Below are 13,100 nucleotides of genomic sequence, written 5' to 3' on the forward strand. Positions count from 1 at the left end.
CACAGTCATAAAGACCAGTTTTCTGTTTGTAAGTCATCCAGATTATCCTAGCAACACAGTTCTTCCAAAGTCAAGCTAACAAATTGTTATTTAACTATTTCTTATATTCATTTAATCCTCTATCCAACACATAAACGAGCCAAGAAATACACATTACATTTTAGTTTCAACAAGATCAAATTTTTAAATTACATTTTAGAGGCTTACATGTGGTTATACTTGACAACTTTTTTTTTTTTTTTGGAGACATTTGAGACAGGATTTTGCTCTGTCATCCTGGGTAGAGTGCAGTGGCATCATCATAGCTCACTGCAACCTCAAACTCTTGGGCTCAAGTGGTCCTCCTGCCTCAGCCTCCCAAGCAGCTGGAACTACAGCCTTGAGCCACTATACCCGGCTAATTTTTCTACTTTTTGTAGAGATGGGGTCTCACTCTTGCTCAGGCTGGACTTGAACACCTGGCCTCAAGTGATCCTCCCACCTCAGGCTCTTGACAACTTTTTAAAAAAAGCTTGGCCAAGCATAGGTGGCTCATGCCTGTAATCCCAGCACTCTAGGAGGCTGAGGTAGAAGGATCACTTGAGCCCAGGAGTTAAAGACCAGCCTGGGCAGAATAGTGAGAACCCCATCTCTACAAAAAGAAAAAAAAATTAGCTGTGACTAGTGGCATGTGCCTGTAGTCCTAGCTAGTTGGGAGGCTGAGGCAGGAGGATGACTTGAGCCCAGGAGTTGGGGGCTACAGTGAGCCGTGATCACTCCACTGCACTCAAGCCTGGGGGACAAAGCAAGACCTTGTCTCAAATAATAACAAAATAAAAAGTTCAAGATACATTTTTGCTCATTCTACAGAACATGAACATATTTTACTGTTTGAAATTATCATCAGGTATGTAAGAACTTTTTTTCTGGTAGGGCATATTGCTGTCCTGCTTTTATTTGATGTCAAATCTTTGCTTGACAAAATCACCTCTACTATGATCCACCATATTGGAAAATCTTGTTTTATAACAGTTTTGGAAAATAATGAAAGGGAAGTAGGCACTGACTATATCAGAAGTTATAAATTTGATACAAGAAAAATTATATTATTTTTAAAGTTAATAATTCCTTATCCAATTTTTATTCCTTTTATTCTTACATGTCCACTGTGATTTAAAAAAAAAGATGTCAAAAATACAAACAGGAGGTATGATTTTAGGCTATATTTTCCTCTTTTGGATAAAGGAAGTCTTCAACATACTTTCCTCAGTGATAAAGTAAAATATTTTTTCCCCATCTTATTTCCATGCATAACTCCAAACTGTTTCCATATTGCCAAACCTATTTGCTTAACGTCCACTATCTCCATGCTTAAAACTGAGCATTTGTGGGACTGACAACTGGCTTTCTACTCTAGTTTAAAGTTGATCAACAAAACAATGACCTTTTTTAGGTAACTAAAATAGAAGCAGAGTGGCAGTACTGATTTAAAGAAAAGAACTTGTTACTCAAAATGTAACAGAATAAATACCATAAACTTTATTATGTTGGACAACTACTTACTTCCTTTCACATAAAACAAAATTTTAGCACATACATACCTGTGGAACCATTGCAACCCTTTGGTTTCTCTTAGGTGACCTTGTATTTATTTGTCTATCATCTTCATCAGAAAAGAGTCGACTTCGTTTTGAATTTCTGAAAGGCTATGACAGAAATTTTTTATTTAATGAAAAAGCTGAACACTTCCCATGTTTGTTCCAAAATTGTATACTTGGAAAACAGGGCTAACTCTGGATTATTAATATCAGCAGTATGGAAGGATGAAGTATGTGTAACACAAAGTACACAAGGCCAGATATAAGTAATCTTAGATTTAGAAAGCAGTAGGGTATATTTATGCAATTTGCTTACAAACGAAACACCTAGCTAATGACTAAAACTAGACCCCAAGTCTCCTTAGTACATTGGTAGCCTTGGATGGTGATGATAGGAAAATAAATTCTAGAAATTCCAATTCAAATTATATTGCTACTTGGGTTAATATCAGTTGGGTGTGTGACATGATATGTCTGCTGCATAGGGCTGGGCTGGGCCAAAGACACTATGTTACTCTAGAAGGGTAAGCCTAAATGTATATAATGTTATACTAGATTTCCTATCAAAAAATGTCATTTATGAATTTCCATTTGTAAATAAAAAAAACAAGATACACATGATAGATCCTCAATAATTACCTGAAGAACCAAAAAAAATTTTTTTAAGTACCAAAAGTACGCCTTATACTTAAGGGTCTGTAATATGAAAAATTTTACAGTCCACCCTATATTCAGAGGTTTCATTAACAGAAACAACAGAAATAAAATACCAGTAAGACCCACATCCTTTTTCAAAGCCTTCTCCCACCACTCAAGACAGACCTTCACACCTCTTTGCAAAGCAGACGGGTGAAGAGGGCTAACACCACATGGGTAGCATCCAGTTGGATCTACAGACCCTTAAAATTAAACCCACTCGAAGTCTCAGTACTCTATATGCCTGAGAGGAAGTGCCTTCTACTCCACCTGCCTTCCCCGACCACAGGCAGAGAGGAGGAAGGGCCTGTCGGGGATGGGAAGTCCCTCACGTAGTGGGGAAGTTGCTCACATTCACGGTGGCCAGCTGGCCAGGCTACGGTCACTGCTGCTGTCTATCCCAGCTCTGGGCTCGTTTCACGACTGACCCCTAAAACTTCCTGGCAGAGCAGGGGAGAAAGAGAGTTCCTAAAATTGCTAGTCGTGCCAATTATATGCTCATCTCTACCTTCCACCTCCAAAGGCACGTACCCTTGACCCATACAAGGATTTTTTTTTTTTTAGCTATACAAGACTTTAATACCTTACCACTTACTTATAAACCTTTTTGTAGGAACCAGAGCCATGTAAATTTTTTACATAACTAATGAAAGCATGATTTGGGGTTGTTGGAGTTTTTTTTGGTTTTGTTTTTCCTATTTAAACAAACTACAATTATTTAACAAACACTTAATGACAACCAGATTATCACTGGCTACAGATAATTTACCTAAACAAGATCAATAGTGCTCAGTGACACTTAAAGATTCAAACATTTGAGGCTGGGGAAAAAACTTGTAAATTTTTTTTACTGTGCTATAAGAACCTAAACATGCCAATAATACAATTTAGCTGTAATTATTCTAAAATGTAAGAAAAGCTCATTCCTTACCATTTCCACAGTGGGGCCTGTATTCCTGCCTTTCCAAACAGGTGTTTTCTGTAAAGAACTGTACTTTTCATTCCATGTGTTAGATAAGCTTCCCTCTGTAATAATAATTAATACTAATAAAATTTAGGTTTAGTTCAAAGGATTTCATTCTATGAACACTGCCTTTTTAATAATGGCTATATATGTGAAATGTTTACCAGCTTGGGAAAAAATATACTGACCATAATTAGTTTATTATAAATGAAAAATCTCTTCTGTATTTTTTTGTCAAATTCTATAAATAATTCAATAAAGCAATACATCTCGAAAGTATTAAATTTCCATACTGAAACGTATAGCTTCTTTTTTCTCTTTCTTTTGGCTTTTAATAATGTTGCCACTCTAATTTGCCAAAAATTACCTGATTGAAAGCAGGGCAATGGAAAAATGGAAAAAGCCCCTTCTAACCTTGAATTCTGAGCATATTTCCAAATGTTTTTTGCTTCAATATGTGAAGCCCTTGACATATGAAAATGAAATTAGTGTGGTGTTTCTGTTTTTCTTACTTGAAAGAAATGTATTCAGAGTTCTGCACAACCAGGAAAAATCCAATCAAGTAACTGATTAGATATATTATGAAAATAAAGAGGAGTTTAATTTTTTTATAAAGGATGTATTTATACATACAGAGAGAGACAGAAAACCAGGATGAATCCATACAAGATGGTTATTTTTATTTTCTTCTAGTTGCTCATTAGCATTTTCTAATTTTTTCTATAAGAAATTTACATTATTTGCATAACTTTTCTTAAAAAAAGAAATGGATTTAATACTTGGAGAAAAAGAATAATGGAATACGTTTTAAGAAGCACAAAAGAAAAGAGGTGGGATGGAATTGATCCTGCTAGGCAAAGAAATCAGGGACATTCTAGAAGATAAGGGGTCTCCTCAAGTCAGAAGGATTTAATTTGGCAAATCACCAATGCAAAGCACAACACAGTAGCTTTAAAGACTAAAAGTACTACAGAAACTTTGAGAATATTTAGCTTGGTTCCAAATTTATTTACCCAGTAGAATCTTAATCAAGCGGTAAAATTTTAAATAGACCATATTAAAAGACTAGCCTAATGTACCTACCAAAAGAAATAGCAAGACCAAGGAACATGTCTAACTTTTTCTCAGAAAGAGAAAAATACTATCATTCTTTTATTTCAGGGAACTTGCATTACAACTTAGAAGGCAAAATTCTTAAAAATAAACTATTAAGCAAATATATAGCTCAGTGCAGTTTAATAAATGCTTTAAATCTAAATAAGATATTTCTGGAATGTTTAGTTAGAAAGTTCTTAATCAATAATTTTAGGGAAAAGATTTTCTTATTTTCTAACAATTGAGAATCAATTCTCCTATACAAGCATTATGAATTTAAGGTTATCAGTGAAAACCAATACTTAAAAGCTATGATGAATCATAACTTAGAAGGAAAAGAAACACACTATACCCAAATTAATTTAATGAATTAAATTTCGAGCTATGGTACACATAAAACTGCTATAATTCTTACCTTTTAAACTGACAAGGGCTTTTGCTGAAGAGCCTGCAATTAAAAATAAATCAATAATTATTTCATAATCAAAGTGAGGAAAAAAACTTGGATTGGAAGTAACAGTGATCCCTTTAGTTTTAGCAATGTTGAGTTTGAAGTGATGGTGGGTGCGATTAGAAATAACTATTAATAGCAAGCAATTCGAGCTACAGACCAGAACTCAGACAGCCTAAGGAAGAACTGAAGAAAAACACATGGGAGTCTTGTTGAAGTTTTACCAACTGGAGACCATTCCAGCAGAGGAAAACGAAGAAAGAGAGAAAAGAGGAAGAATAGAGAAAGAAGTAATTTTGGATCCACCAGAAGTGCTCCGGTACTGGAGGAACAGAGAAAGGGAACTGACATTTATTGAGGCAAACATTAGGAGTGGTAACGTAGTGGCGAAAACAGACAATGGGAATGCTCCAGTGACTGTCAGAGCAGCAGTAAGTCCCTTGAAAGTCTAGAAGGCAAGTATGTGCGACACTTAACAGATGCAAGCTGGAAAAGGACGCTCAGAACAGCCAAGAGGGGCCAGCATAAAGTTGGAGGCGTCGCCGGGATAAAACTTGAGTGTATGTTAGAATAACCAGGAAGCTCCTCATACATGCAGAACCTGTTCTATTAATAAATAATAATTTAAGAGATTCTGTTGCAGGTAACACACTTTGAGACAGACTGGGCTACATACAGGTCCTGGTGTGAATAAAAGACAGTATCTATGAGTCAGGGAAGTGGGAGAATCAATAGGGAAAGAAGTTTTTTGAGAGAGAGAGAGAGCACTAAATTTAAAATCTCAGAATTAGATGTATTGCAAAGAAGTCCAAGTCATTTGAAAAATAATAACTAAGGATGATCTCAGGAGATGAAGTAAAAAAAAAAACCATGAACCAGGTACAAAAATTAGAGAAGACAGATTAATCCTCCTTGGTGTTTACTAAAAGCAGCAACGACTGACAACGTATATAAATGGAAAACAGAGTACAAAGGAAAAGCAACAGATAAAGTATGGCAGTTATGGCCAGGAAACATTTCATCTCAAATCCTTAAACAATATGCATCTCAGATCCCCTAAACCTCAACTGACTTTTCCTCCACAGGTCAGTATGACAGGCTTGCAGAACAGACACCTGTTAGCATTAAGGCCACTCTAGTCTTCCCGCTACTTTCTTGCCTAGATGTGGAGAATGGTTAACAAGACAGGAGGACGGAGTCTGTAGGGCGAATTGAAGCTTAAGGACTACAGGCAGTAGAGTCATGGGGGAGGGGGGAAGAATGGCATAAAACCTCCCTAAAAAGCCTCAAACAATACAACACAACAAGCAGTAACAGTAGACAATGCACATATCCATGTAGCCACCAAGAGATACACAGTTCATTTGAGAAAACGCAGTAATCATTCACGCATTCAGTGACTATGTACCAAGTGCCAGCTGCACACCAGCCCCTGCTCCAGGCAATGGGGACGCAACAGCAGCAAAACAGCCAACGTCCCTGTTCTTACGGAATTTACATTCTAGTGAAGGCAGACAAACAAATACACATGTCAGGTGATGATAAGCACCATGGGAAAAAATGAAGCAGGAAAACAGGAATAGGCGGGGTGGGGGTGGGGGAAAGGAGGACTATTTGTAGTAAGGTGCTCATGATTAGCTTCTGTGAAAGGTGATATTGAGTAGAGATCGGAAGGAAAAGGGATAAGCCACATGATACCCATTCCTGTTCCATGAAGGCAGGGACCATATCTTGGGGATTCTGACCTACCACCTTTAACCTTTTTTCCTTTGTTGGGAGGCAGTATAGCACGGTGGTTAAGAGAACTTGTTCTAGACTGAAACGACCTATGTCTGAATCTTGGCTCAGCCACTTTCCTGGGTGTTACCTTAAGCAAGTTACTTAACCTCTCTGTGCTGTTGTTTCTTCATTTGTAAAATGAAGATTAAATTAGTTAATATACGTAAAAGTGCTTAGAACAACGCACATGATACATGGCTAATTCTGATGTAGTGCTTACTGTATTATTTTGAGCAATAAAAAAAACCATTAAGAAAATGAACCTTACAGGCAGGCAGGTGAATCTGATTAGGTTAGAATCCTGCTCTAACCAGGTATGTTCATTCATCCATTCAACAAGTATTTACTGAATGCCCGCCATAAGCACTATTTTAGGGGCTAGGTTTACCCCCAGGAACAAGACAAAGCCTCTGCTCTTAGAGAGTTTACATTCTAGTAGAAAGAGATATATAACAGGTTGGGTGCGATAGCTCACGCCTGTAATCCTAGCACTCTGGGAGGCTAAGGCGGGAGGACTGCTTGAGGTCAGGATTTGGAAACCACGCTGAGCAAGAGCCAGACCCCTGTCTCTACCCAAAGTAGAAAAGATTAGTTGGGTGTGGTGGCACACGCCTATAGTCCCAGCTAGGTGAAGGACTGAGGCAGGAGGATCACTTTAGCCCAGGAGCGTAAGGTTGCAGTGAGCTATGATGACCCCATGGCGACATAGCAATACTCTGCCTCAAAAATAAAAAATTAAAAAAAGAGACATATAATAAAAAAGTACATGAAATAATAATTATACCTCATGGTAATTGCTATAAAGGAAATAAACAGGGCGATATCACTTAGGGAAGGCACCTCTGAGGAGGTAACATCTGAAAAGAATTAGCTCTGAGAAAGCAGGAAATCAAAGCAATGAATCTGGGCAGAAGAAACAGCAGGTTAAAAAGTCCTGAGAAATTATTAATAGTTCAGCATAATCAAGGAGTGGGAGCACTGTGCTTGGGGAGTAGCCAGCAAGGGAAGAGAGGGACGAGAAAAGGTCAGAGAGTCAAGCCAGGTGTCATACGTGGAACTGGGAATGCAGCCATGAAGAAAAACAGGGTCCCTGCTCTGGTGGGGCTACTCACCAAACAATCCCATAAACAAACGTAAAACTGCAACTCTGACAGCTGCCACTAAGAAGTTACAAAGTGGTATGAAAAGATTTAAAGAAGGCATAGTCTAGTCAGGGAAGATGCAAAACAGCTCCCTGACGAAGTGGAAAACGGGATATAAAAGATAAGCAGTTCACTGGAAGCGAAGGGAAGAACGAGGATTCCAGGTAGAGAGAACAGCATGTGCAAAGGCCGTGCAGAAAAGGGAGCCTGGTGAGCACAGGACATGAAAACGGTCCAGTTTAACCCAAAGGGATAGAACGAGAGGAAGAATGGCAAAAAGTAACCTGGAGAGGTGGGAAGCAGCCAGACCACAAAGCGTCTTGTAGCTACTAAAGGGTTTGGTTCTGTTTCTCACAGTCTCGCTCTGTCCACCCAGGCTAGAGTTCAGTGGCGCTCCTGGCTCACTGCAACCTCGAACTCTCCGGTTAAGGGATCCTCCCACCTTAGCCTCCTGAGTAACTAGGACTAGAAGTGGGTGCCACCACACCCAGCAAATTAAAAAAACATTTTTTAGAGACGGGGCAGGGGACTCACTATGTCGCCCAGGCTGGTCTCCAACTCTTGGCCTCAAGTGATCCTCCCACCTCAGCATCTCAAATAGCTCAGATTACAGTGTGAGCTGCCGCACCCAGCGTGCTAAAGGGTTTGAAACAGGAAGATGACATATATACATTTTGAAAGGATCCCTCTGGCTGTGTGTATGTGGGGAGGGGGTTGGATTAATGGGAGGCAGAAGTGATTAGTGTAGAGAAGAGATGGTGACAGTTTGGCCTGGGGTAATGGTAAGAAGTAGGAAGAATTAATAGACATTTAGAAGGTAAAAGTCACAAAGACTTAGCAAAGGCTTAAATATGGGAAGTGAAAGACAGGGACATGCCAAAGACAATCTCTAGGTTTCTTCCCTGCCAGCCGCATGCACAGTGGAACCATTCATTAAGGCAGGAGCCACTGGACGTCTCTCTATTCTGGGGTGGAATTATGAGGTAGATTTTGAACCTGTGAAGCTTGAGGGGCCTCGGAAGCATCTAGAAGGAGATGTGAAATATGCAAGAGGTATCAAGAGGAAAGACCTGAGTTGAAGATGGCATCACTTTTCTCATATATAAAATCGAGTACTTACATCAACTGAAACGAGGCTTAAATGAACAAATAGTTGTAATATGCTTCGCACAGCATCTGGTTCCTAGTAAGTACTCAAAAAATGGTAGCTTTTTTATTACTGATAATATTGTACTGGCTATTAGCTAATATATTAGCTAGCCTCCTTGACTAAACGTTACCAAAAACCATACTACTATTTCCAGTATCAAACTGAAATCACTGTTCCTTTTCAAGACCCTACTCCAGTTTCATTAATAATGCCTATATTACTCTACATTCAATTCCATAAAATCAAGTATTTATGTCCCTGATTTGTGGCACTATATAACAAACCAGGTAAGAAAATGCCTGGTTTCAACAAAACTGAAGTCTAGCTAAACAAAACACACCCCCCACAAACACACACACACACCAACGTACCAGAGATGTCACAAAGTAAAATAAATGATTAAGTTATATAGTTTGAGAATATGGCTGGAATTTGAACCCTAGCATAAATCCCAAGGCCCTGCAAAGAACCAAAGAACCACAGTAAGTTCTCCATAAGTGTTTGATAATGAAGCAAATATTCCTAATGACAGTAATAAGAAAGCCACTTAAAATACCTCTCATTTCAACAGAATAACCACAGTAACCAAAATAATAGCTCTAGTGATTGTGACTTCTAAAAGGTGATAAGACATCTTTATGATAAAGATAGCAAGGATAAGAAAAACTTTTTTAGATGACAAGCAGGCCCACCATTATTTGGGAGCACCCTAAATCACAATCAACTGTATTCTACAAACAAGAAACAATGAAACTCATAGATGGGCTATAGCTGGGCCCTGACCAATACAGTAGCCACTAGCTACACGTGACTATCTACATTTAAATTCATTAAAATTAAATGAAATTAAAGATTCAGTTCCTCAGTCACTCTAGCCACAGTTGAAGTGCTCCAGGCCACATATGGCTAGTGACCGCCCTAGTGGACATCACCAAAGAGAACATTTCCATCACCAAGAAAGTTCTTTTGGGACTTAGTGCTGGCCTACATCAAATTTACAAGAAAACCTTAATGCAACTTTTCACTAGCTTAGCAACGTGAACTTTTATTTTACTTTGACCTCCTGAAGAAGACAGAACTGGCAGTATCTTTCTCTCTCACTTTTTAAAGTCTATTTGCCTTGTGCACAGACTTAACAGTGACTGAGCCTTTTGTTTTTGTTATCCTAAAACTCTCACAAATGACATGTATACACACACTGCATAGTGAACGTGCATTCAAGAATCTTTTTGGCATTAACTAAAATATCTGCCGTTTTATAGAATTTATGCAGTACTCTAAATTTACAAAATTAAGTTCCACTGTCCTCCAACTACGGAGTGGGTGCTCTTCCTTACTCGACCCAAGTGAGCACCCATGTCTGGGACGTCAGGGCGAGTCAACATGGGCAAGGGAGGCACCGCGCGGGAGAAGGTGTCAGGCAGAGTGACATGTGCTGTGCCGGTCACATCCATGTGCAGAGGTGCCCCGGTGATGCTTACGACGCGGACATTCAGAGGGAAGCCCGTGGGATGGGGGCCACCTGGACGCCGCGGATCCGGTCCGGGCGACCTCCGGGAAGGGCCGCTGCCACCTGTGGTGCCAGGGGAAGGGGCCAATGCTCTGACACGGAAACACTTCCCGGGGTGGACGCACCGGTTGGGGGCGGGGGGGACGGGGACGCTCGCAGGCGCCCGCAGGGACAGGAGCTGTGACAGGGCGGGAGCAGAGGCGGGGGCAGGCGGAGGGGCTGCGACCGCCGGTGCCCAGCGCGAGCCCCGGGCCGGGACGGGCGGGTTACGTAACCCGGGCGGGCGTCCCTCGGCGCCGGGGCAGCGGTGCGGGCGGCGGCGGCAGCCCCGCGGCCGGGGGCCGCTCTTCCCCCACCGCGGCCGGGCGCCGGAGTCGGGCCCGGGGGGCGGCCAGCGCCCGCGCCCGGCCCCGCGGGACCCCCGGGCTCTCGGCTTCCGGCCCGGGCGCTCGCACCAGCCCAGAAACCAGCCCGCAGACACCATAACAAAGGCGGCGACGCGGCGGCAAGCCCGGAGAGGGAGGACCGGGGGGCCGCGGTGGGGCTGGCAGTCCGCCCGCCCGCCCGGCAGGGGGCTCGGCCGCCCGTCCCGGCCGGGGCGGCGGCGGGGCGGGCGGCGGGCGGGCGGCGGGGGCTGCTTCGAGGCGCTACTCACTCTCGTCAGGCAACTGGTCGAGCTCCGCCATCTTGAACGAGCCGCGCCGCTTTTTCAAAGGCTGCCCGCCGCGGTGCATTGTGGGGCGGAGACTGTCTTTGCGAGGGAGGTTCGAACGCGCCGCGCCGCGCCCGCCGCTCCCGCCGCCGCCGGCCGAGGGGCCCCGCCGGGCCGGCCGCAGGGAGGGAGGGGCGGGCGGCGAGGCCGCGCGGACGGGCCCGGCGCTGGGGCGCGGGGCAGCGGCGCCGGCTCCCGAGTCCCGCCCGGGCTCCGCTCCCGGCGCGCGGCTCGCGCTGCAGCTGCGGGAACTGCGGGCGGTTCGTGCCGAGTGCGGACCGGGAGGGAGGCCCCGGCTGGGGGGAGAAGCCCTCGGTTCTCGGTGGCGTTACCGGAGGGGACGCTACGCGGAGCAAAATGTCCCCGGGTCCCCAAAACCGCGTTTCCCGCACGCCTCCATCCCCGCTCCTCTCCCAGAGCTCGGGCCGCAGCCGCCCCCTGCGCGCCGGCCGGGGACTCGGGACTCGGGTCCCAGCCGCCCCCCGCGAGCCGGGGACGCCGCCCCGCCGGTGCTGGGGCCTAGGCTGCGAGCGGCCGGGAAGCGAGACCTTGAGAGGTCGTGAGGTTGGCCATCTAGGCCGACAGCCGAAGGACTGTCCTGCCCGGCCCCGTCGGCCATGCCACGCTGGACCGTGCAGTGCGCCGGGAGAGAATGACAGCAGGAATAGCAGGAGGCTTCGCGAGGACGCGGACGGAAAGGGACGGTGACGCTCCAAGGTGATGAAGTCCCCTGATCCAAACAGGGAGAACACCGAAGGAGAATTCGTTCTGTTTTGAAAGAAGCCCAAGGAAAGATTTCGCAATTCCTGTCCGTAACATTTTCCAGTAATAAACTGCTGTTGCTTTTCAGCAATTCATTTAACACATGTTACCGAGCTCCGGTCCTTTTTCTCCAGGAAAGGCTGGGGTAGGGGTGGGGAGATGGGACAGCTGAGCGAGGAGAGAGACAACCTGGATGAATTCCAGGAACTACAAAGTTAAAAAGTGGTAGACTAAGATGACAGCCGTCACAGCCCAGGCTAAGGGGTCAGACTTGCTTAGCGCCCTGGAAAGGTCAGGTTTTAGATAAAGGGGGCGGTATGTTTCCATCTGTGTTTGGTTGTGGACAAAATGAGAACCTGGAAACCAATCAGGAGGAAGCTTGTTGGGGCAGGGAAAGGACGGGAGAGAGATACCTGTGCTGGTGGCTGTAGAGGTTCAGAGGGTGGGCTCTGGAGCCCCAAGGCCTGGGGGGCATTCTGGCTGTCCATTGGATAATCTCAGGCAGGTTTGTTTCTTCTCTGTGCCTCAGTTTCTTATCTGTAAATTGCAGATAACAGGGTTGTTTTGGGGATTGTATGAGTTGATAGATGAAAAGACTTTATGATAGCTCCTGGCAGGCAGCAGAAGCGGTATCAAAGGGGACAGAGGGGCAGGATGCGTTCCACCTCTCGAGAGGTGTGGAGAAAGACAGGACTGGGTGAGTCACTGGGTGTGAGGAAGGAGTATTGTTGCTGATGCCAGCTTTGTGCCTTGGGTAACTGGGTGCTGCCATGCTGAGGTAGCAGCGGGAGCAGGGAGTGAGCAGGGAGGGTGAAAGTTCAATGTAATCCTTCCTTCGGAGCTAGCTGAACCTCTCCCTGCCTTCTGAACACATCCTGATGTGCATTCCAAGAATATGAAAACACTGGCCCCTGGTGTCAGCACCCGGGGGGCTTCAGCGGCTTGCACTTCGCTATCCATTTGGAGACGAAATCAAGAAAAGATCAACCCTTTGAGAATGAAAAAATGGAAATAAACAAACGTGAAGGTTAGCCAGGTGGGAAAAGCGAAAGTTTTGTTCCTGTCATGATGGTCAAGCTATCGTTAGACCAAAGGACACCGGGTTTTATTCTGAGCCAATTTTCACATACACATAACAGCAGGACTGTTGTTTAAATCAAGATGTTTAGGCCCTTCCCCTGGTAATCTGTGTTTTAAACAAAAACCCTAAACGATTCTTCTCATAGTCTGAAGGCTGAAGCTGTATCCCAGCTGCAGATCTA

At 44.1% G+C, this 13,100-nt stretch overlaps 1 protein-coding gene across 1 annotated transcript in view; it reads right to left on the reverse strand.

The window, feature by feature from the left end:
• The window catches only part of LIN9 (lin-9 DREAM MuvB core complex component), a 38,160-nt gene extending 27,062 nt beyond the window's left edge, over window positions 1–11,098 (reverse strand). Inside the window, exons 1-4 of the mRNA XM_045537150.1 lie at window positions 11,020–11,098; window positions 4,748–4,780; window positions 3,205–3,299; window positions 1,581–1,685 (exon numbers count right to left, since the gene is read on the reverse strand). Coding sequence (XP_045393106.1) covers window positions 1,581–1,685; window positions 3,205–3,299; window positions 4,748–4,780; window positions 11,020–11,098 — 312 coding nt within the window. The remainder of the gene's footprint in view (window positions 1–1,580; window positions 1,686–3,204; window positions 3,300–4,747; window positions 4,781–11,019) is intronic.
• Between the last annotated feature and the right edge of the window lie 2,002 nt (window positions 11,099–13,100).

This window comes from Lemur catta, chromosome 25 (genome assembly GCF_020740605.2).
Source record: "Lemur catta isolate mLemCat1 chromosome 25, mLemCat1.pri, whole genome shotgun sequence".
NCBI lineage: Eukaryota > Metazoa > Chordata > Mammalia > Primates > Lemuridae > Lemur > Lemur catta.